Source organism: Calonectris borealis, chromosome 4 (genome assembly GCF_964195595.1).
Source record: "Calonectris borealis chromosome 4, bCalBor7.hap1.2, whole genome shotgun sequence".
In the NCBI taxonomy this organism is placed as follows: Eukaryota; Metazoa; Chordata; class Aves; order Procellariiformes; family Procellariidae; genus Calonectris; species Calonectris borealis.
In genome coordinates this window covers 26,517,109-26,540,141 of record NC_134315.1, presented here as the reverse complement: position 1 = coordinate 26,540,141, position 23,033 = coordinate 26,517,109, and the positions used below count along the sequence as shown (strand labels likewise).

General features: G+C 39.0%; 2 protein-coding genes across 13 annotated transcripts in view; one reads left to right on the top strand and one right to left on the bottom strand.

Moving 5' to 3' along the window:
- RFC1 (replication factor C subunit 1) overlaps positions 1 to 9,678 on the top strand; it is a 42,580-nt gene extending 32,902 nt beyond the window's left edge. For all 3 annotated transcript variants that reach the window (XM_075148942.1, XM_075148941.1, XM_075148940.1), the window contains 12 exons: positions 380 to 489; positions 2,090 to 2,204; positions 2,671 to 2,759; positions 3,797 to 3,934; positions 4,370 to 4,465; positions 4,634 to 4,732; positions 5,173 to 5,327; positions 5,443 to 5,560; positions 6,516 to 6,661; positions 7,104 to 7,317; positions 8,391 to 8,582; positions 9,132 to 9,678. In XM_075148942.1, coding sequence (XP_075005043.1) covers positions 380 to 489; positions 2,090 to 2,204; positions 2,671 to 2,759; positions 3,797 to 3,934; positions 4,370 to 4,465; positions 4,634 to 4,732; positions 5,173 to 5,327; positions 5,443 to 5,560; positions 6,516 to 6,661; positions 7,104 to 7,317; positions 8,391 to 8,582; positions 9,132 to 9,227 — 1,568 coding nt within the window. In that variant the 3' untranslated portion in view covers positions 9,228 to 9,678. The remainder of the gene's footprint in view (positions 1 to 379; positions 490 to 2,089; positions 2,205 to 2,670; positions 2,760 to 3,796; positions 3,935 to 4,369; positions 4,466 to 4,633; positions 4,733 to 5,172; positions 5,328 to 5,442; positions 5,561 to 6,515; positions 6,662 to 7,103; positions 7,318 to 8,390; positions 8,583 to 9,131) is intronic.
- Positions 9,679 to 9,981: 303 nt separating this feature from the next.
- WDR19 (WD repeat domain 19) overlaps positions 9,982 to 23,033 on the bottom strand; it is a 49,233-nt gene continuing 36,181 nt past the window's right edge. For 6 of the 10 annotated variants that reach the window (XM_075148931.1, XM_075148932.1, XM_075148936.1 and 3 more), the window contains 8 exons: positions 19,385 to 19,481; positions 17,173 to 17,297; positions 16,444 to 16,525; positions 15,658 to 15,808; positions 13,415 to 13,538; positions 11,836 to 11,912; positions 10,950 to 11,070; positions 9,982 to 10,169 (listed from right to left, as the gene is read on the bottom strand). In XM_075148931.1, coding sequence (XP_075005032.1) covers positions 10,956 to 11,070; positions 11,836 to 11,912; positions 13,415 to 13,538; positions 15,658 to 15,808; positions 16,444 to 16,525; positions 17,173 to 17,297; positions 19,385 to 19,481 — 771 coding nt within the window. In that variant the 3' untranslated portion in view covers positions 9,982 to 10,169; positions 10,950 to 10,955. Of the gene's footprint in view, positions 10,170 to 10,949; positions 11,071 to 11,835; positions 11,913 to 13,080; positions 13,215 to 13,414; positions 13,539 to 13,819; positions 14,018 to 15,657; positions 15,809 to 16,443; positions 16,526 to 17,172; positions 17,298 to 19,384; positions 19,482 to 23,033 lie in introns of those variants that run through there. The other 4 variants (XM_075148933.1, XM_075148934.1, XR_012673480.1 and 1 more) reach the window with 4 other exon arrangements.

Sequence of the window (23,033 nt, the reverse complement as noted above, 5' to 3'; positions counted from 1 at the left end):
ACAGTTTTTTCTGTGATTAAAATAGTATTTAAGCTTCACTGCTATTGTAGTGGGGTTTTTCTGTATGTGTGTTGGTTTGATTTATTGGGGTTTTGCTGCTTTTTTCATGATGTGGTTGTGAGAAAATTGCAGAAATGATCGTATTACATGAATAGCATTTTTGCTATTTTCCAGTTTAGAATCACTGCAAGTCTTAAACTAAGATGGTTTAAACAGCTTTTTCCCAAATGGTTAGGATGCAGATGTGTATGCATTTTTCATATCAAGCCTTAAATGAGGAAAAACTCTAGTGATGCTTGATATCTTTAAAGATTTACATGAAGTATGCAGTTTGTTTTGTCATACGTGCTTAGGTAAAACCTGCAATCTTCTTTTATAGCAAAGACCAATAAAACTGGAGGCAAAGATGATGGTAGTGGTTTTAAAGCAGCATTACTTTCTGGTCCACCTGGAGTTGGTAAAACTACTACAGCTGCTTTGGTTTGTAAGGTGAGTTCATATTAACAGTTGTTGCCAGCACTATTTGTTATATATTGATGCTCTACCTGTGTGCAGGTGGATGTCCCTTAAATCACCAGGGTCTGCTCCCAGCCTAGTTCCACCTGCTCAGAACAGGGTTACAGGTGTAAAAGTGTGGATGTGTAGATACCTTTATCAGGTCTTGGGCGAGAATATAGCAATGGGTGTCTGCGTTTCTTTCTGTTATATTGAGAGGAAGCATATCACAGTATGTTGAACGATTGGAAATGGTTTTCAAAAATTGTGAGCATTCAGCACTAGTTCTACAAGTCGGAGAACATTTGCACTAAATTTAGTGAGTGTTGAATTCTGGCAAGCTTTTTGAAAGTTTCTGTGACAGACTTGGTCGTGGTTTTTGTATATCTAACAAAGATATCTTTTCTAGACTCATTCTAAATTCAAATACTATTTTAGGATGAGAGAAGTTGACAGGGCTATGTGTCCCTTTCTAAATCTGAATTTAGAAATTAGTTTTTCCTAACTTATGGAACACTGTGTTCTACTGACTGTGTCATGAGAATCAGTCCATATTGTAGAAATACTATTAAAGCTAACTTATTAATAGTGGTGTTGTAACAAGTTACAGATTTTTGTTGTCTTTGACTTGCAAGAACTTTCTTGGAATATGATACTACCAGCTTGGAAGAGTTGAAAACTATTGTCAGCTATCTGATCTTTGTGCTGGCAAGGAGTGATTACTTACCTCACTATTTGAGTTGTATAGAGTAACTCCCAATCCCCCCGCCGCCGCCTTAGAGCTTTGTGCCAACAAGCTGATGCTGCACCCAAAACTAGACCTGCAGAGAAGCTGGATGGCTTGTGCTCATTTCTGCACTAGCATGGTCTTTTCTGCTTCTGGTTTCCAACCTAGCTTGCTCACAGCTGTTTAAGATCTCTGCAGAGCATTTCACTGTACTCCACAGGAGTAGCCAACAAAACTGGGTTGCTCAAGCTGTGAGAACAAAGCTGTGTGCAGCTCACTGCTGTGCCGTGGCGTGTCCCCGGCAGGGGAGTTTGCTGATAAAGGAGCAGCTGGGCTAAGTTCTCTCAGGGGCTGACATGCAGCCCAGCCCTATTCTGAAGTGTTAGGACTACTGGGGGGAGCCATGTGTTTCCTAGCTTTTAAATAGTTAAAAGCTTCTCTTTCCTTCAGCTTTCACAGGGCTGTGGCTTGTTTCTTGTCCTTACTCGTTGTGCATAAGACTTTAATATGCAGCTGGAAATACCATGGCGCTTAGCCAGCCTTGGCTCATTGTTCTGTTTCTATCCCTGGTGGCAGTTCTGTTAATCCTTCAGAACTAAATCCGTGCCACTGACTTCCCTCCCGCCCCCCACCAAGTTCTCTTTTGGGCATATCTATTCCATGTCTGGTTATAAATATTTTTGGAGTGCGAGAGAAAAGGAGTATAAGGAGAGAAAGGAATCAAAACCACAATTTATATATGAAAATGGTGTTGCAAGGGTGTTCTTCTGGAACTCTGAAATACTGTTTCTGATTCTGAGTATGTGTATGCTCTTTCACTGATCTGTGTTCTCATTTTTTGTGTGTTTTTTTTTGTGTTTGGACTAGGAATTGGGGTATAGCTATGTGGAGCTGAATGCCAGTGACACTCGCAGTAAGAACAGCCTAAAGGAAGTAGTTGCTGAATCGCTTAACAACACCAGCATCAAAGACTTCTGTTCCGGTATGTCTGTTGTCTGAAGGAGGATTTTTGTTGTGTTAAGAGTCAGGTTACAGGAGGGACAGAGCTTCCTTATTACACAACAGTGTTAGGAAATTAATTTGCTCATCACATGGAAGGATTCAGCTCTAATAGGGATGGCTTCATTTAGTAAGCTGTTTGATTTCATCTTCAATTGCAGAATTAAATCCTGCTATCAGTAGAATAGGATGTTAATCTGCACGAACTACTCGGGAACTCTGCAGTTGCTCTTCTGTTGCGTGGGACTTGTTTCTTGGAAGATGACACGAGGTTATAGTCAGTTCTGTTCTGTGAACATGGATTCATGTGATCAAGTGACAGAGCAAGAGGTTCACCACCACTTCAGTTGTCTAGGATGGGCTTACCTAACCTATAATGCATTGGGTAAAACTCTGAGCAAGACCCTATTTTATTCCCATCTCATTTTCTTGTCCATATTCATTTTCAGGCACATCCTCATCAGTTAGCGGGAAACATGTATTGATCATGGATGAAGTGGATGGTATGGCAGGCAATGAAGACAGAGGAGGGATTCAGGTGAAACTGCTATAGTTATTAGCTAATGCCATTGCTAAGAGTGCATACCATATATAGCACAAAATCTTTCAAACCAGTCTACTGCCCTTAACCCATGGTCCATAGAAGGTCTCTGTAGAGTACAGTTTATCTGGCCTATTTTAGAAGTCTGTGCGTAAGAAGAATTATGCATTGGGGGGGGCGTGGCGCAGATACCTCTGTCAAAGAAACCTGCAGTGATGAACTTGGGGGTTTGCACTTTAGACGTTTATTCCTGGACAGGTGAATTTATCCTAAGGTCTCTGCAGCTGACATCTACCTGCAGTGGCAGGTTTGTAATCTGACTGGGACCGTTGCTGTCTTCAGTAGGCAGTAACGCTGAATAAACAATGTGGCAGTATTATACTTTGTTCTCCTTAGCAGCCTCAGTTTCAGCTTCTGAAGATTTCCTATGGTCACTTGCAATACTTTGACAATAAAGGGCATACAGATCTTTAGCTCACATGCAGACGTTTCCATTGCAGGAATATGAAATTGAATTGAATTTCACCTTCATTAGAGCAGGCAAAGTTTGTTCTGGTAAGCCTAATAAGGCTGAAGCCTCGGGGTTGAGCTCTTTGGACAGGGAAGAGCTGATCTTTTTACCTCCTGCTTCTTCATTGTTTCTGGCAGGGTGCAGTCAGAAAGATGTGTGCTCCCTCTGGGCCAGGTCAAACTGGCCTTTGGACAAATGAATCTAGTTCTGCAGGGGACAGCTTTACTCTGGGCTATTGATCGTCATTACCTCATGAAGAATGGTCCAAACATGATTGCTTGGAAGTGGATAGTGGAAGTGGGTAGACAGCAGACTTAGTGCAGCTGAGCAGAACAGCAAGCGAAAAAAGTAGGAGAGGGGCTAGATTTTCAACTGTGTAGAAACATCATTACGGTAGGAGGAGTTTTTTAGACTGTCAAGGATCTGATTTAAGGCAGGGACTAATGCTGCTTGGTGTGACATTTTAATCATTCTTATTCTCTGAGGTATCTAATGTAATTGTTGTAATGTGTTTAAATCACAGGAGCTGATTGGTTTGATTAGACACACAAAGATACCCATCATCTGTATGTGTAATGATCGCAACCATCCTAAAATTCGTTCCTTGGTCCACTACTGTTTTGATCTTCGTTTTCAGAGACCTCGTCTAGAACAGATTAAGGTAAGAAGGCTGTGGCTGTATGGGCTGCACTGAATTACCGTCAGTAACTTCAGTCTTCATGTGGCAGAATCAATACAGAATTGGAAACACTACTTAGAACTTAATGGATCACCTCAGTGAGTTACTCTGATTTTCAAAATGGGTTGTCTTGAGTTTTTCTTCCCAAAGAATGAAGTATCCCAAAGCCTTTCAGATTTAGAAGTCTATCTTAAATATATCTAAAGTTTTTTTTTTTTTTAAATGATCATGTGCTTTTTTTTTTTACGTCAATGACAAGGGATGACATGTTTGTGAGAGAAAATTTAAATTATATGTACTTTAAAAAAAAATAGCAAAATACAGTAATGCTCTTTCATAGATGTGTCAATGTGTTCTGTAGGGGGAAGAATTCATAGGAATTCATTAGTGACAGTTCCTCAATTGTGTGTATTACAGGGTGCCATGATGTCTATTGCATTTAAAGAAGGTTTAAAAATTCCACCACCTGCTATGCAAGAGATAATCCTGGCAGCAAATCAGGACATCAGACAGGTCAGTGCCAATTCAGCATCAGTGTCCATTCAAAGAGCATGTCATGTACAAGTCCTTGACTTCAATGTAGTATTTGAACAGTATTATTATGTATAGAGATCAGGCTGTTTTCTGCTTGAGTCTTCCATTTAAATGTTGTGCTACCAAATTGTCAATTTTGTTCCTTAGGTTTTACATAATCTTAATATGTGGTGTGCAAAAGATAAATCATTGACTTATGATGAGGCTAAAATGGATGGCAACAGAGCCAAAAAGGATATCAAGCTGGTAAGTGTAAAATAGTGATTGGCTTTTACTGTCATATTCTGATATAATCACTGGGCTTTGTAAGCATCTTCTGATGCACTCATAGCCTAGGTGCAGGGAGCTGTAAAACTTGCCACAAATAGTTGAAGAGCAGTAAATCCAGGACTGAGTATGTATTTTGATGTACTGGTCTCTTACGTAAGATGCAATTATGAATTGCAGAATTATCATACTTCTCATCCAGAGTCCTCTATTTAGGAGATAATTCTCTTAATATTGGAAGTAAAACTCAATTCTGGAAACTGGTAAAGCACTAGGAAGGAAATACTGAACACTGAGCTTGTGCTGATGAGTCCAGATATTGTTGGGTACCATCACTAACGTAATTTTGTTGATATCGTGCTGTGTCTTATTGTTTGTGTTGACCTGCAACCCACTGACTTCTTGAAATATTTATTTAGGGCCCTTTTGATGTTGTCCGGAAGGTTTTTGCTACTGGAGAGGAGGCTTCTCGTATGTCTCTTATAGACAAATCGGATCTGTTCTTCCATGATTATTCTCTAGCACCTCTCTTTGTCCAAGAGAACTATGTACATGTGAAACCAGCCGCTGCTGGGTGAGTTATTCCATACCCTAAATTGACATAGGCTTTTGTGTCAGGGAGTAAAACTAGACTAAAACCTATATGGATATTTCTGCTTTGTAATACAATCAACTTTGTCTTTTTCCAGAGGAAATTTGAAAAAGCACTTGGTGCTCTTGAGTAGAGCAGCTGATAGTATATGTGATGGTGATATAGTGGACAAGCAGATTCGTAGCAAGCAAAACTGGAACCTTCTTCCGACACAGGTGAGCGCTTAACACTCATTTTATGTGCTTTGTGGGTGTCCACTGTAAAAGACTGATCCCTTGAAATTGATGTTTCAGTATAGTTTTATGACCTGTATAGTTCATTCATACTTCACGTAGTATTCTGTTCTGCTGGTGAGTAGAGCAGTTTCCTGTACTCACATTGTTGAACCCATGCTGTATCATGAAATGAAGTCTTCCAAAACTTTGAAAAGTTTGAACCTTCTTTATGAAGCATAGGAGCACACGGCACATACCACTTCTGACGTGCAGTTACAAGCCTACTCTGTTTTATTTATGTGCTTCCTATCCCAGCCTCTCACCAGGCCAACGTTTCTCCCAAAGCCCAGAGGACTGAAGCTTCGTCACTGTACTTCTTCTTTTAATGATCACTGAAACATTGACGAGACTTGTGTTTAAAGGATTATGACTGGCATCAGAGAACATCTCATAGATTAAGTTGGAATGGACCTCTGGAGGTCATCTAGTCCACCCCCCTGCTTAGTGCAGGTCCAAACAGATAAGTTGCTTAGGAACGCAGCTAGCTGAGTTTACATAGATTCGTGGTGTTCTTTGGAAATGTGTCCTTCACTGTGTCCATCTGCTGGAGACTACAGCACTTCTTTGTGTGAAGTCAGCTGTTTGTCTGACTGCACTCTAAAATGAGAAACAAACAGGCTGCTTTTTTTTTTTTTTTTTAAATGGCTTTTAAAACCCAGGCAATTTCACACATATTTTAGAACATGGTAACAAATAGGGTGGTACAAGAGATGAAGCTGTAACCTAAATGGGACTGAACAGAAACAAGCAACAAAGAAAGAGTTTCTATTAAAATGAGCTGTTTCCACTGTGGAACTGTATTCACACCCCCTTTCATGTGGTAGGGTAGTATGTCATGGTGTCAGTGAGACTAATTCATTGTGATTTGAGTTTGGCATGTCTGTTACTTTTTCAGGCTATTTATGCAAGTGTTCTCCCCGGGGAGCTGATGAGAGGTTACATGTCCCAGTTTCCTGTCTTTCCCAGCTGGCTGGGGAAATTTTCATCCACAGGCAAACATGATCGTATCATTCAAGAACTGGCAATGCACATGAGTCTCAGGTAGTACTGACATTCCTCTTCTGATTTATATTGACACGGATATTTAGTTCTCACGTAGTTCGTTACCTACCATTAATTCCTTGCTGTGCTTGGTACAAACTTAAGTGTATATTCTGTGAATATCCTCGTATGCTGTTGGTGACACTTTCTTAGCACTTAATCTGGACAACAGTCAGACTGCAAACGCTTTTAGTATTATCAGCAGTACTGTGACCTTTTTTTCCCCTGAAGTTGTTGTTTCTCAGTTAGGGATGTGTTTGAATGCCTTGCGCTGGTTATCCCTAATGCAGGTATGGCAAAAGGAACGGCACAGTACAACCTGCAGTTAACTCTCAAGGCAGCTGATATTCCATTTGCTGAGGGCCTACCTACAGGTTGCCTGTGTTTAGAAGTGAGTGGTGGTGGTTGTACAGATTCACTTACTACTTTCAATTTGACAAAGAACCCAGACATGCAAGAGGACAGTAAACATGGAGTATCTGCCCTATTTGCGGGATGCGCTTGTCCAGCCCTTGAAAGACTTTGGAGCAGATGGTGTGCAAGAAGCGGTAACATTCATGGACTCTTACTGCTTGATGAAAGAAGATACTGAAAATATCATGGAAATAAGCATGTGGGGAGGCAAACCCAGTCCTTTTTCAAAGCTGGATCCTAAGGTAAAATTCACTACTGAATTTTTTCCTTTTCTTCCTTATCTTTAAAAAGAAATCCTAAAATAATAGGTGTGGCATGGATGTGCTGCTGGAAGGCTGAAGTTGGTGCAGCTGCAACTAAATAATTTTGTTAACTGTAATTTAATCAACGGTAGTCTTTGCAAATCAGCTGTCAAACATACTACTGAAGGCTTTAGGGGCGTGTCCTAAAAGAGAGGCTGTGCTTCCTTCAGCAGTCTTATACCTGTTGTTCCTGGTGTAAAAGGACCACTGGGAGTCGGCTGTGTCTGGGGCATAGAGGTGAAACACAGAAGGCACAGGGAAAGCCAGTACCTTTCTACAAGGAAGCTCCTGGCTATAACCTGTATCACCTTCATGCCTGGCGCTACCTTTCTTACCACCGCACAAAGGAGGAGGGATGCACAACTGTCTTTGTTACGGTGTGGGCACCGAATTAAGAGGCTGGCTTGCAGCTTGCATCTTTCACAGTCCAGCTAGACTGAACTGCCAGACCTGGGGGGACTTTGTGTGGTGCTTCTCCAGTATCCAGAGCCCACTTCAGTGGTTGGGACCCTCACCTGGTACAAGGTGAGCTTAAGCTCAAGTCCCTGCTACAAACCAGGCAGGTGCGAGATCTGAACCATGATCTCCCCCATCCCAGGTCAAGTGCTCAGGGAAAGAGAATAATATTCTCTGCTGATAACTAAACTTATGTTGCAGTTGGGTGTTTACTTTTAGTCTGAATATGCTGCTCCAGTGTGGCAGGTGTTCAGTGCTGCTGAGGGTAGCTTTGGTGTAAGTGACTTGGATTAGGGGGCAGCAGAACAACAGTGCTGGAATTACTGGAGGCCTAAGTGAGCAGCATCTGAAGATGCACACTCTATCTAGGGATTATGTGGGACTCGCTTAAAATAAGCCTTCACCATACAGCTCTTAGATGCTTTCTGTGTCCTTCTGAGATAGTGTCCTCATCTTCCCAAAGGAAAGATGATGTGGAATCTCTAGCCAAGAGTTGGTTAGCTAACAATCTACAGTTCCTAAGCTGATGCTCATAGTCTTTCCTTTCAACCTGCCAGGTCAAAGCAGCTTTTACACGTGCCTACAACAAGGAGGCACATCTGACTCCATATTCACTTAATTCTGTCAAGACATCTAAAAGGCAGTCAGGATCTGCGGTGACGTTAGAACTGAATGAAGACTTGAATGTGGAGGAGATCCAGTCTGATGAGGATGAGCAAGATACTGTTGAAAGTGATGCAATGATTAAGGTGACTTAGTTTCCTCAGTGTTAAACTACCACACTAAACTGTCTCCTCTTATGTTACCTTTCTGGGACTTCTAACATCATCTGAATTTAAAAAAAATCATAGTAGATATAAAATACGCCATCTCTCAACTTTTACATTCTTAACTAGTAGTAGTGTGAAAAAGTCTTAAGTTATTTCCATCCATCGTCTTCTGCTTGAGTGTTGGACCAAAGTGAGACATCACTGTAAACTCATGAATACTGCACCCAGTTCCAAAACTTAGTAATATTGGAGGTGTTGGTGTGGACGTGCCATTGGTAAGGAGCAGCCACAGGCCTTTGCTTGTGGTTATCACAGACGGTGATTCCCATAATCCCTCAGGGAACCGCGGTCAGCCCTTAAGACTGAACACTGCAGAGTCTGTACTCTCCATGGCATTTAAAAACTTGATACGTGAAAGGGGAGGGGAAGAGAAGAGATGGCTTTTTCTTTTAACGCTGACTGTATTTTGACTTATGTTTTTGTCAGGTTGCAGCTGGATTTTAAACTAACTGTATATTCTGTTTGTAGCAAAAAAAGGCAAAGTCTTCCAAGCTGCCAAAAAAAGAGAAAAATGAAGAAACAACAAAAAAAGAAGGGAAAAGAAAAGAGAAAACACGACATTAAACAGAATAAAATCTTGCTCTGGATGCAGCTTTGCTTATCTAACATCTGGCAGAAACATGAAACAGATCCAGTGATGGAGCTGGGAAAGTAGAACCAGTGCATTGAAAATGCTCCTCTTATAGAGGTGATGTCGCTACCATACTCTCTCACTATGCTGTACTTACCCTTAACGTGCTACAACGTTACAGGCTATAACTATCCTTGTACAACAAACACCGGGGTGCATGAACATGATGGTAACGAGATGCTTACTTACCTGGCATTTATGTTAAGTCTTCCTAGGACTTCACTACTTTTTTTTTTTTTTAAATCCCCTGATATTATGTGGTGAACTCTTGTAAATAGTACATGATGCAGATCCCCCCCTCAACTGAAATTGCGTATTTGTACATTATAGAAATTAAGCAGTGTATAAAATTACAATAAAATGTTTCACAGGAGTCTTTTAAAATTTTGGTTAAGTTCATGGAGTGTTCTGTCTCCCTCCCTCTCTTCCAAGGTTCTGTCTTTCCTGCATGTACAGGATTTGGTTATATTTTTTTCCTAGAACTTGCCTTTTGTTCTAAACTTGAGGAGCCTTAAAGTTGTATCTTTAATCAAAACCAGAAAGGAATACTTAAAGAGTGAGAAATGTGTAATAGAAAATAGTCATAAAAGTTCAGAACTGATGTTGAAAAGAGAACACGAGGGGTTTTTTTCTGCTACTTGCACCTTGGTTTGTCTTTGGTGCAGATAAAATGCAAATTTTGCTTGGTAAGAAGAATTATCAATCAGTTTTATTACTATAATAAATCAAAGTACAAAATTTATCAAAAGCTAAATATTTACAGGCTATCACAAAATAGAAATGACATGGTGGTTGTTATTAAATCCTAGTGGGGAAAAGATGTGTAATGTAGTGATAGAGCTTTCCTTGCTGCTTGCCAGACAACACATGCAGTTCTGAAAATAAACAGAGGCAGTTAGTCATATCCCAAGATATAGACAGTGATAGCAAGCTACAAGGAAAAAAAATTACACCACAATAATCTTATTTTTGTTAATTCATATAATTTTATAATTTCACTTGTACATTACTTCACATAAGGTGTTTGCACTAGTAAATCTGCCTTCAAATGTCAGAATTACTGAGGAACCTTGTTAACTCATTTTCAGTTACCATTCCTTTAACAAAACAGTGTGTGGTATAGAGAGAGCAGTGGTCTCATTCTTTGAAATCTATTTCAAAGCAATACTATGTTGCTGTTATCCTGTGATACGTTCTTATATTCTGTTAAATGTAGAAGCTAAGATCATGTAACCTGCATTTTAGATCTGCTCCTTCCAGTTAGCGTATCTTTCTTTTCCTACACTTAAACACTTTTTGGTAGATCTGTAGAAGGATTTGATGATGCTGAGATCTTCAAACCGTTCTCTGTGCTACTAAAGCACAGCTGGTGTTAGGGAACATATTCCGAACCAGCACACGTTGCAGAGGATAATGCAATCAAAGAGCTAAACTGGTTTAAAGCCTCCCAACCAGAATGATTTAACAACCATGTTACTTGCAGTAGCAAAACCTACTGCTGTTTGCATGCCTGAGGGCAGATAGCTGAGGCTCAGCTGTATCGCCTATCTGAGGCATACACCCAGGCTGCAAGTTAGATTCTGGAACACTGCCTTTCCCTTGCTGGGAAAACCTCTGAGCCCTGTTAAGTAAAAAATACAGGCTGTAGCACCTACCTGAATTTATTGGTCCCCATCATCTGGTCTGAGGTACTGTGTGCAGTCATTTATTTTCTTAAGATGAACAATGTTAATCCTTTCGGAACACATTGGACATACGTTTTCAGTCTGTAACATGCTGTTTTAAAAGAAGGGTGACTGGTCAAATGATAATTCTAACATTTTCAAAGGAACAGCTGGGCCTGAGGCAGAAAGCATAGAGCAAAGTTCTGACCAATGCTATGTAACAAATACAGGCCAGAGCAACAGCTGCTTCTGCTAGGTGGAGCAAAGGTTGGTTTGTTCATTTTTAACATTTGACAACTAATATCACAACAGGAACGCTGCTGCTGTTTGCATGGGCATGAGGAAAATCTGGCAATTAAAACATGCAAAGGACCTTGGGCTAGAACATGAAGTTTGTGCAGCTTCACAATTCCTGACATCCGAACAGAGCTTTCCAATCCCATTCTCACACAGATGATTACTGGGGACAAGAGATTATTGTTGCCTTAGTCTTCACCCAATACTGTGTGTGTTTTGTTTGTTTTGGTGACTGCTGCTGTGCCTGTGTTCCCCCCTGCCCTCTGTCAGGTCTTCTTCCTGGAAGGAGCCGAGAACTTACACAAGCCCATCCATCTTCATTACTGGTCCTGCTGTTGGAGCCCTCCCTGCATCTCTGGCTGAGTTCTTTCTTTATCGTAGTTTTTGGTCCACGTTGAAGCGATGTTCTGTGAGCACGTTAGATGAAACTGCCAAGTAAGGGGGGGGGGGGTGTCCTCTTCCGCCCCCTCCCCCCCCACCTCCCAGCTGTTACATGTTTTTTAGTACCAAATGAAACAGGTTGCTGCTAAAATATGAACAAACATTGGAATCCTGCAACAGAAAAAAAATACCAACTTACTTCTTGAATTCTGAATAGAGGGCAGGAAAGTCACAGTGTGGGCAGACTGTCCAGTCATCTCGTACCATGTGCCGGCCCTGCACGCAAAAGCCACAAGTAATTACATGGCATGTGCTGGCCTCGTACACTGGGCATTTAGTTTTGTACCCATTATTGTGAAAAAGTCTCAGCAACTGAGTTCTAAAGATCCTGAGGAATTAAAAACCCAAAAGCATAATAGTGTTACTGTAGTTTGATTACTGTGTAAATTTGGTAACTAGAAAAGGAGCTCTCAATGAGATGCAGTGTTTTCATTATAATTTGCATTCCTCTTTTAAAAAAAAGAAATCTAAGAATGTATTGAATTACAACTTTTAAAATTCTTTTAGTTTAGCAATACAGAATGTTATCTGTAGATCTATGTCTAGAGATGCATGTAAATCTACTGGGATTTTTGGTGTTGCATACGACATTCAAAAAAATAAATAATGTGAAATATACATAAATATGTACATTATATTTGGCTCATAAAGCTATATTTAAAAGCTTTGTTTTTTTTCCTTAAGATAATACTTCTAAAATATACCTGTCATCTCACTCTGCTAAACAAATAGAGTAAAAAAAAAAAGATAATTGCTATTAATAATTTTTGTAAGACTTAATTCTTTAGTTTTAATAAAGAATGTTAGCTCCAACACTTGATTCCTGCTCAAGTAAATTTTGATTTTTCTGTAATTCTAGTGTGACAAATCACTTGAACCTAATAAAAATAAAGTGTTAGTCATATAATAGCTAACCTCAGTATAAGGATTTTGTACTGATGCTGGTAAGAGTGGGATGCACGGCCTTCCACTGAGAAATGTACCCCATCCATACCTTTTCAGTACACTTTAAAGTATCCTGAAACAAAAATGTTAGAGCGTCTCATTTCTGTAAGGATCAGTAATGTAAAAAATGCTGAGGTCACTGGCTGAACCATTACTTAACCTTGGAAGTGCCTAAAAATTCTGTTACATTCTGGGCATTCCCCAAAACAGATTTTTGGAGAGTGTTTTTTTTTTTACTTGAAGTCTTGGCAGCCTGGAGTTCAGGGGAGGCGAGCTGTGCCCTCCGCAAGCTCCTGTACATGGAGGAAAGGGGGACTTCCATCTCTGCCTTACTGCTCTGAGCGCTGGAGCAGCTGAGCACAGGGCTGGGCTGGGCAGGCACCGGCACCAGCAGCACGGTCCTGTCTGTGCTCTCCAAATGCACCAACTGCACCGAACGCGCGTGCGCTGGCTGTTCGGGGAGGCCTGGTGCACGCCCGGCCTTCTCAGGAAGCTGCAGTCTTCCAGAACCACTTTGTGATTTTACTGTCACCCTTAAGTGCCTGCAACCTGTAGGTGGTGACTAAGGACACTCTGTGATAGTTAAAGACAACAAGAATGGTTTTTACTGTTTTGGTAACAGCTTGGGGGAAAAAAACCCAACAAACCAACTCACAAAAACATCTGGCTTGAATCTACTAGCAAACCGAAGATGTTCAGGTGGACTTCTTTTTAGAAGGAAAGAAAAGCTTTGTGATCATTCTCGCACTGCAGAGAACACGGCAGACACTCACCGTTGCAATACAGTATGGGAGATTGTTTTTACAGCCGGGACACAAAAGTTCGCACTCTGGGAGCTGGAATGCACAACAGGGACAGGCTGTTGTTGGCTCCTCTGCCTCTGTTGTGTCTGGACGTCTAAAAGTGAGATACAAATGTGAATAAAAACCTCAAGTGCTTTGACCGTGAACAAAGATGTTTTACAATGCAAGTGTTTTTGCATTGAGTTTGAGTTATTTGCATAGCTTCCAGCTGCTATTTTATATTCTACCAGATAACTCCTTTTAACTATCATCACCCAAGTTTCACCACAATTATGTAAACTCAGAAATAGGTTATTTTCCATCTAATTTGAAACAATACAACCTTTTTAAAGCTATGAGAGATCATAATACTTCGAAATCTTTCAAAACTCATGGTCTGTATGTATAGAATATACAGCTATGGTTTCTCTATTTCAGTGTTTCTCTGTGACAGGAGTGACCACAAAGAATCGAAGTAACAAGACGTAAAACTGGCACCCTGGTGGAACTATGCAGCTTGTAACTGCCTTCCACAGGCTTGTTTTCATCCAAGTGTCTGTCGGAATGATGGTCCCGATCCAGGCATTGCAGCACCTGGGGTGGGGGGACAGAGGGAGGGAGGGGATCTTTTTTCAGATTTCTTCTGTGACCTTAACGTTAAATCTTCTATGGAGCATTTATAGATGATGAGCTTAGATTCACTTTTAGCATATTTTCCAATGAAGAAGAAGATACATCTTTTCTAATGTTTAACCTAGTAACCTTGGAGACAATTAGATGGCTTCCTTAGTTATCCCGATACTTTGTGCAAAGCCTAATTTCTCATTTTATTAGCCTGGGCATGTATGTTTCCCTTGCAATGGCCTGTTCCTTTGTCTCCACTCAGATTTCGATCTGAGGTATGGATATACATGATAGATTAGGAACGCGTCAACATGGCTTTTAACATTGGTGTCATGTTTTAGAAGCTTACTGGAATGTTCTAGGAATATTAACAAGCAGGCAATAGGGAAGAACTTTGCATGGCTTTAAAAAAAATGGTTAAAAGATACTAAACAGACTAGGATAAACCGTTCTCACAGTACACATCTGTGGTAACCTACTGCTGTGCTGCATGCTCATAAAATATATGTGAAAATAATGCGATGACATGGGGAGGAAGCCAAAGCGAGGCCTATTGGAAAAAAGTTTCCACATGTAAGATGATGGACTCTGAACTGCTGTTGCTTAGGAACAGAGACTCATTCTGCTACTACATAAATCCATGGGTTGTCCACATCTTAAAAACAGTGTGTAGTTTTGGTCCTGCCTCCTCCAAAAAGGTTGTAAAGAGTTTCAGAGAAAGGCCATAAAAGAATAGGTATGTAAGCTGAGACACTTCAGATCCTGAAAAGATATGACTGATAGAGGGGAAATGAAAAAAAAAATAGAGGTCTATAAAATCATAAGTGACACAGAAAAGGCTAGATCTCTCCCAAGAGGAAAACTACAAGGCATCACATTAAACTAGTTAGGGACCAGCCTTGACACAATGGAACTTCTTGTTACAGGAGTCATCTGTTGCTAAAAATTTACGTGGCTTCAAGCAGAGAGATTGGATAAGCTCACGGAGAGCTTAGAGAATTAAGAAATACCTGAAACACCAATCTGGGCTCAGCAAGTCCCTGAGCCTCAAAATGGTTAGAGCCTAGTAGAATAAAAAAGAAAAGCATTACATATGCTTGCCCTGCTCTTACATGCTCACCTACGCTTCCTCCTTTAGCAGAAAATATTGGCTAGGATCTGTCAAAACAGAACTTCAAATAAGGAAGAAAATGTGAAGAATTCATCTATTTTATGTGCCCTTCCATTCTTTTTTATCTTAGCCATTTACTCAGTAGTCCAAATCACAGAAGAGCATACTGCTGATGCTGTAGTAGCTAACAGCTGACATGTACATTCCTAACTAGGGAACAACTACAGCTGCACGGCTGCACTTACGTCTGAATGGACAAGATGGACATTGTAACTGCTGGCTAGGAAGCATTTTACATGCACATTGCGTTTAAGGTTTACTGCATCCAAGGGAACAGAACTTTCAGACAAGGGGGGAAATAGTTCTTAGCCTTCCAAATTTGAGACAGTGAAGTAATATGAAAACAGGATAAAGCCCGTGAGCTTTATGAGCAAAAATAACATTACAAATAAAGCCTTGATATTGTGCACATTTGAAAGTACAGATCAACACTGCTCACCTGACCATTGCTTCAATTTTCTTTTTGTATTTAAGATCTATTTTATTACGATACTCAGGTCTCATCAACATAGCAGCAAAACTGAAGGCAGAGTTCTTCAATCCTGCTCTATGACACTCAATTACAGTTGAAGTCAAAATTGGCACAATGTCTGTAAAAGAATGAAACAATGATGTCAAATATTTACTTACCAATGTTAATGTTGAAAGCCTTTGAGCTTTTGGCTCAAAGGCTAAAAAGGTACTGTTGAAAAATGACAGTATTTTCCTTCTTCCTCATGGTACACCGTTGCACAATTTGTGCAATTCCTGTCACCATACACAAGAAAATCTTGGTTTCATCTCTTACTGCCTTGCATTTCTGAAGCTCAGGAATGCAGCAGAAATGTTTTGATTATAACCATTTCTCCCAAATCTGGTCTGCACTGTTTAAAGTCTACATTTTAGTCTACATTTTCCATGTACCCGAAAAGTATTTTCAAAAGAAGATTGATTAAAATTTTGTGATGAAGTCACAGAACCAATCAGTTCATTACATATGATCCTGAGACTTTGTGTGTGGTCCAGGCAGCTCAGTACTGCAGTTACGGTGGGTGAGGACAGATTAAACTGCTGGTGAGGAACCCATCCTGGAGGCCATATATCAAAGAGCTATCCTGTGGAGGATGGCAGAGCACACTGTATATTTACACTTTGTCGTGCGCTCTATAGAATGTACCTTCTAATGCAATGATTAATGAATTGTCCGGTAGAGCACAGCGCCCTCTTCTATGCTGTCAGCACTTACGTGATGGGAACTTGCTGATGTTGTTGGCTACACGTATAAGCATACGTGCTCCCTTCATGTGATCACCACGTTTCACGTGAGTCTGGAATACAACAAACATATCGAATTAACTGCAGCCTTTAGAGAGTAATGCCTGCAGCCTGCTCTTGGCGTTCATCCTTCTGGGAGCTGCACGCCCATGGCTCTTTCACGAAACCAAGCAGAGGTGTATCATGCACTAGAGAAAGGACCAGAGACTTCATAGTGGCTCTTTCCCAGAAGAGTTTTTCTGGTCTTCAGCCCACTATTTGCCTGCTCTTTCCTCACTGCTTGTAGAGAGGGAGGCCAGAAGCTGGCTGTAGGCTGAATGGATATCCTGATGAGCCATGAGTTAACTACTAGAAACCATTTGAGCCTCCCTGCTTAATTTCATTTACAGAAAAGCAGCGATCTGCTTGTGAATAATAATTAATAATAGTACTAGCAGCATAACATATTTGTAAGTATGAATGCAAAAGAAATACAGGAAGCCAGATGTAGGTTTTAATTATTTGGTATTTAGAAAAGAATATGTTAATCAAAGAGGCAGAAACAACCAAAAGGTATGATTGTCCTTGTTAGCATGCACTTGGATTCTCTGACGGAACTTACATGACAAAGTAATTTATGTATACAGAGCATCTATATGTACAGTTCAATAAATCAGAGACTATGCAATTTATGCATAAATTCAGTTTCTCAATTCATTACCTTCACTAAAATATAGCTGTGTAGAATCATAAGGTTTGTAGCCATCTCAGAAGGAATTTTAATCTTCTGGGTCTTTAACTCTGAATACATACTGAAAAGAACATCATGTGCATTTCGGTAGTTTCCTTAAAAACAAACAACACTTAAGAGTAAATTTAATTTTTCATAACAATTTCTTTACTAATGACATATACGGAAGCTAAACAGGAAGTTATGTTGATTCTTAGAGCAAAACATTTGCACGACAATTTCTTTGGAAAGTCACAAGCAGTTGCTTGTCGCAGTATCCTAAACAGTATCAGCCAGGGAGTTAAATAAGAAAAAACATTACACTTGGAGAAGTCATCTAAACAGTAGCAAAATAATATGTGGATGACAATTTCATATAATGAAACTTTAAAAATGGAAGATGCTGTATCCAATACATTGCTTCCACAACAAAGAGGAGAAAAGGTATTTACAGAGCATTTAGAGATGTTACCTGGTTTTGTTTTTCAATGTCAGATATTCAAAAGCTGTTGTTTGAATGTTAATTTAACATAGTTTTACTTTATCATTTGCTTTGGCAACTCCCTGCCTCTGCAACCAAACAAACCCAAAACCTTTCAGAGAGATAATTAAAATTTGAATGTTAATTCACTAGATTACACTGCTTCAAGGTTACTATCAAGGATTGTCCAGAAAGCACAGGATTTTATTAAATTATCAACGTAGCTGAAAACAACCAGTGCTTAGTATGGTTAGTCTACTCTTAGCTAGTTATTTGTTCTTGCCCTGTGTTTTTTTTTTTGTTTGGTTTTTTTTTGGTGTTTTTTTTTTTCATTATTAGAGTATAAGGAAGTCATACAGTTGGAGGCATTTAAAAGAAATTTCATATTCGGTTATTTCAGCAAACTTTTTTCCTCTCTCCGTACTTCTCTATCAGCAAATGTTTTTACTCTATAGAGCATTTGTTATGTTGTTACACACTACAATTGAATCAACCAGTGAAATTTGTGTGAGGCAGCTAAATATCACTCCAGAATTAGTTGCTGGAAAACAACATTAATTTTTCATGCTCTGTTACTGACTCTCAGTATAATAGGATCAGTCTTAAAATCCTGTGATTACATAAAAACAACTTAAAGAAAAATTGCACATAAAATAGCATACCCAAAGGAAAATACCAAACAGTTTGAATTTTAAGGAAAGAATAAACTGTATTGGTGTAAACTTCAGAATCAAACTCACTGAAATCTCCTGAAGGAAGAGGAGGACAATCTAAAACTGTGCCTCTGTGGAGGAAATAGTTACTACAAGATTGGTGATTTTAATGGAAAAATATTGTGCTTATTATTACACTGTTGCAGAACACATCTATACTTAGGAAATATGAAATACAGTATGCGATACTGCATTTTAGATATAAGTTTTCAAATTCAGAGAAGCTAGTAAATATTTAAACCCTTGAGCCTTTACATTTCCTGCTTACATAATTAGCACAAATGCATTATTCACTGCTATGATGAACTGGGAGATCATGCTTGCCAAGGGTTTAAGAGATTTTCCACTCCTTAGGCCAATGCAATCCATAAATGTTAATTCGCCTGGGCTGTTCCTCAGCCTGCTGTTTTTCCTTTATCGATATTTTTCAACTTACTTGAAATGAAAAGCAAGCAGTGCTATGGTAGGGCTGTTGCCATGGCTACAGAGCAGCGTGAATAATGGAGGCGATAGTTATTTTGCTTCTAGTCTTGTCCCTTCTTATTACTTTTTTCTATTTCTAATTTCAGCTACCTACTATGGGGGAAAACAAGGCTTAAGTAAGCAGGTGTCTGATCCTTCAACAGAAATCATCTCCTGTGCACATCTCCCACTGAAAAAAATAATGTGCAAAGACTAAAGGATCAGTATCCAAGTTGAAAACTGCACATAGAAACTGCAATTTTAAGATTTGTGATATACAGAAAAGTAAAGTTGCAGGCAATCTTAATCACTATGTTTACTTCAATGCAGGTCTTTTCCACGATTTTCTTTTTTCCAATATTTAACACACAGATAAGAGTCCCAACCTTTTCATAGAGGCTACTTCAAATTCAAAATTAAACTCGAATATAATTAAAAGCACTGATACATTTCTTCTCTAAGTATAATCCTATATAAATAACAGTACCCTAAGTACTGCAAGGATGTAGTGTCAGAGACGCTGTCATATCAGAGAAAACAGACTTACCTGAACACTGCTCCTCCCTGGCAATTATTATAGCTGTTCTGGCAGCTTCTCTGTATTGCTTTAGTGCCATGTATAGGCGGAATAGGTACTTGGCATCCTTAATTAAATCATACAAAAGCAATTAATACTCACTGAATACATACTGCTGTATTCCCTTTCTTTAGTTGCCCATCCCACCACCACATTCTTCAAAGAAAGCGGACAAGCTGGCTTGTTTCGTGAAAAGCTCTTCCTGTCAACATGCTTTAGCTATGCTACGTTCCCCTGTAAGTTCTGGCCGTCAGGACAGTCAGATAAACACCCACGTTGAGGATCCTCAACGGAGTTGTGGTAGTTAGTTGCCAAGCCCTGACTATATGGACGGAAAAAGCCGTGGACCGTTAGGCACATAGAGTCATACAGGTGGAAACCAACAACTTCAGACGTGTAGGCATTTATGGTGTCAGAAAAGAACCAAAGGACTCCTTTTAGAAATCGAAATCTTGCTAGAAATGCTTAAAGTATGTTACAGATCTAGATGCAAACATTGCTTAACGTGGATAAGGATGACAAAACCTGGCCATTAAAGAGTGTACTGTTCCGGGACCTGATGGCAGACATCCAAGAGAGCTAAAAGAATTGAAAATTCAGCTAAAAAAATGCGTAAAATTTATAATTTGCTATACTACATACTGTTGATATATTACAGAATTCAAGAATGACAAATGTAGCAAAGAGGTCGCCCAAGAACTGGCAATGCAACAGCTTAATTCAACATCGAGAAAATTAGTGAAATAATTTTAAAACAAAACTTTAAAAAACAAGATGGCAGTAGTGAAGAAAACAAACATGAGTTCCATTTTTTGAAGTGTACTCAAATTTCTAGCAGACTAGTTAAAAAAAAATCAACAAAAGAAAAGAGAACTGGTCTTTCATAAGGATTTTGAGAAAATTCTCAAAAGAGGTCATTTCTAAAAATACAGCTAAAATGCAAAATACAAAATCAAATGACCTTGCTTACAATGAAAACGAACTATTAAGTGAAAAAAAACTGGGCTAGTGCCACTCTTCTATATCTTTAGCAGTGATTTCTAAAATGGGATCAATAAAAAGTAAAGTCTGTACATGACAATCTATCTTTTAACTAGTAAATCGAGATTAAATTAAGCTGAAATGAATCAGGAAAATCACAGGTAGCTTTATACACAGCTTAGTAAAAAACCCAGACCAACTAATTCTGCAATGTTATTAATAAAAAACAAACATTGACAGTGTGTATATTATGTTAAAATGGTATAAAAGTTTCTTTAAAAAGAACTGTGTTAAACAATGTTGTGCTGTTCTCTGGAATACTGTGTGGTTTTTGTATGTAAGTCTCAAAAACATAGCAAAAAAAAGCAGAAATTAAAAGGAAGAGAAATATGAAAGATATAAAGATATTTTCTTATAAATAAGATGACTTCAAAGATTAACTCCCTCCTTGAGAGGCAAGAACAAAACCAGATGAAAAATCACAGAAATAAAAGCAAGAGAGAAAGACTGGCATACAGAAAGAAAAAAGGCAAGTCAAATTTTTCTTTTTAACTCGCAATATAACGAAAAACATTAAGTGACAAAAAGTAATTACTTTTAAACTAATGATGGAGCAGAATTTTAAGTAACACATGATCAAAAGGTCGATCATCAGAAGAACCATAGTTTAACAATAATGAAATAGTTATCTGGATAATAAAGTAACCACAACTACTTATATTAGCAGATATTATTTATGCACTGTAAACTGCCTTAAAAAGGAAAACGCTATTCCCTAAGTGAGATAGAACAAAAATTATTATGAATGGTAGGTTATGATGTAATTCTTCCCAACTTCTGACACCTCCTAATGACCACAGACATCCATTCCACTGATGATAGCAGAAGGCTGCACTTCTTCCCTTTCCAGGCTGCTTCTCTCTCTCCTCCAGCACGAGAAGGATCCTGTCCCAGCACAAACCCGTGGCCTTACATGGTATTTGCCATGTCCTAATTATATTTTACTTAAACAATATATTTCAATGACTTACATGGCAGCTGTATGTAGAAAAAATATGAAAGTAGAAGGCATTTAAGAAAAATTAGTCTCATGTTTTACTTTCATATTCTTACCTTTGAAGTTAGCCATTTTAAAAACAAAAAATGCAGGAAGGAATTTTCAACTGACAACACGTTTCCTAAGGTCTTTGGAAAAATTTATTATTGCAATCTAACTGATCTCAATATTAGATAGCCATGATTTTAATAGTTTTGCTTTTTAAAACACATGTAACTTAGAAAATATGCACACAGAAAACAGCAGAACCTTGCTAGTTAATGCCCTCTGAAAAATTACAAAAGAACACACATGACAAATTAAGAATCTTTACATGTTAAAGTTAACAAATACAATAGTTGACATAATAACACATTTAAGAAATAGTTTATAATTAGTCAGACAATAGTGTAGCAAAATTTTGGTAAGCATAATAATTTTGGTAATATGGTACTTCATTAAAATCCCACATAACTGTTGGCTGCGAAAGATTTAAAGCAATCAGGGTGCTGTGAGCGACGATCTGGTTTGAAGATCAATGATTGAAGGGATTAGCAAGTTTCTGCTGCATGGCTACTTTAAGTTCACTCTTACTTTCAGCTTTACAAAAATACCACCACATAAAAGCTGCTATTCTCTAAAAACAACCCCATTTGCTTGACAATTTCAAAAACACTGTCTCCATAGCATAATAAGGATAAAGATGAATTGTTTTTTAAGTAGATTTTTAAAACAAATATGTATGATTTAAAACAAATACGTATAAATTTTGTTACTCACTGAGAGGGACTATGGCAGATTGGATTAAAGCATTCAGAAGAACAAGAGAGAGCTTTTAAACAAGGAAAAGAAAGCCCTACATTGAAGTTCAAAACAATGTTAAATATGGCAATTACAGCATTCACAAAATTCCTAAGTGTTTTCTAAAATCTTCAGAACCTCTTCACTATGGAGATCATACTGTAGCTCACTTCCCTTATCCAGTCCTATGCACTTCTTTCAACCAGATAGCTAGGCTGCCGCTCTTAGAAAAGAGACTGGATGCTACAGTTTCTGTCCACCCAACTTTCAGCATAAATATGAAATTACTTTTGCTTACACTGATGCTGCACAGATTTTTCATCTAATGCCTCCAACAGCTTCATTCTCTTCCGGTCTCTTGCAGTTGAATTTTGTTTCTTTCACTATGTTTTGCTTCTCTCATAATTTTATTAATGTTCACATTTCAAATTACAGGTAAAAAATAAGAAGTAAATAGTAATAACCATTAGGCTATGATTAATGGGATGAAATGTCAGGTTCTGCACCTAAGACGGAGTAATGCCGGGCACAAATATAAATTGGGAGAGGAGTGGCGGGAGAGCAGCCCTGCAGAAAGGGGTTCTGGGGCTGCTGGTTGACAGCAGGCTCAACAGGAGCCAGCAGCGTGCCCCGGCAGCCAAGAGGGCAACCCGCATCCTGGGGTGCATCAAACACAGCATAACCAGTTGGTCAAAAGAAGTGATCATCCCGCTGTATTCAGCATCGGTGCGGCCTCACCTTGAACACTGTGTGCAGTTCTGGGCCCCACGATTTAAGAAGGATGTGAAGGTATCGAGTGCA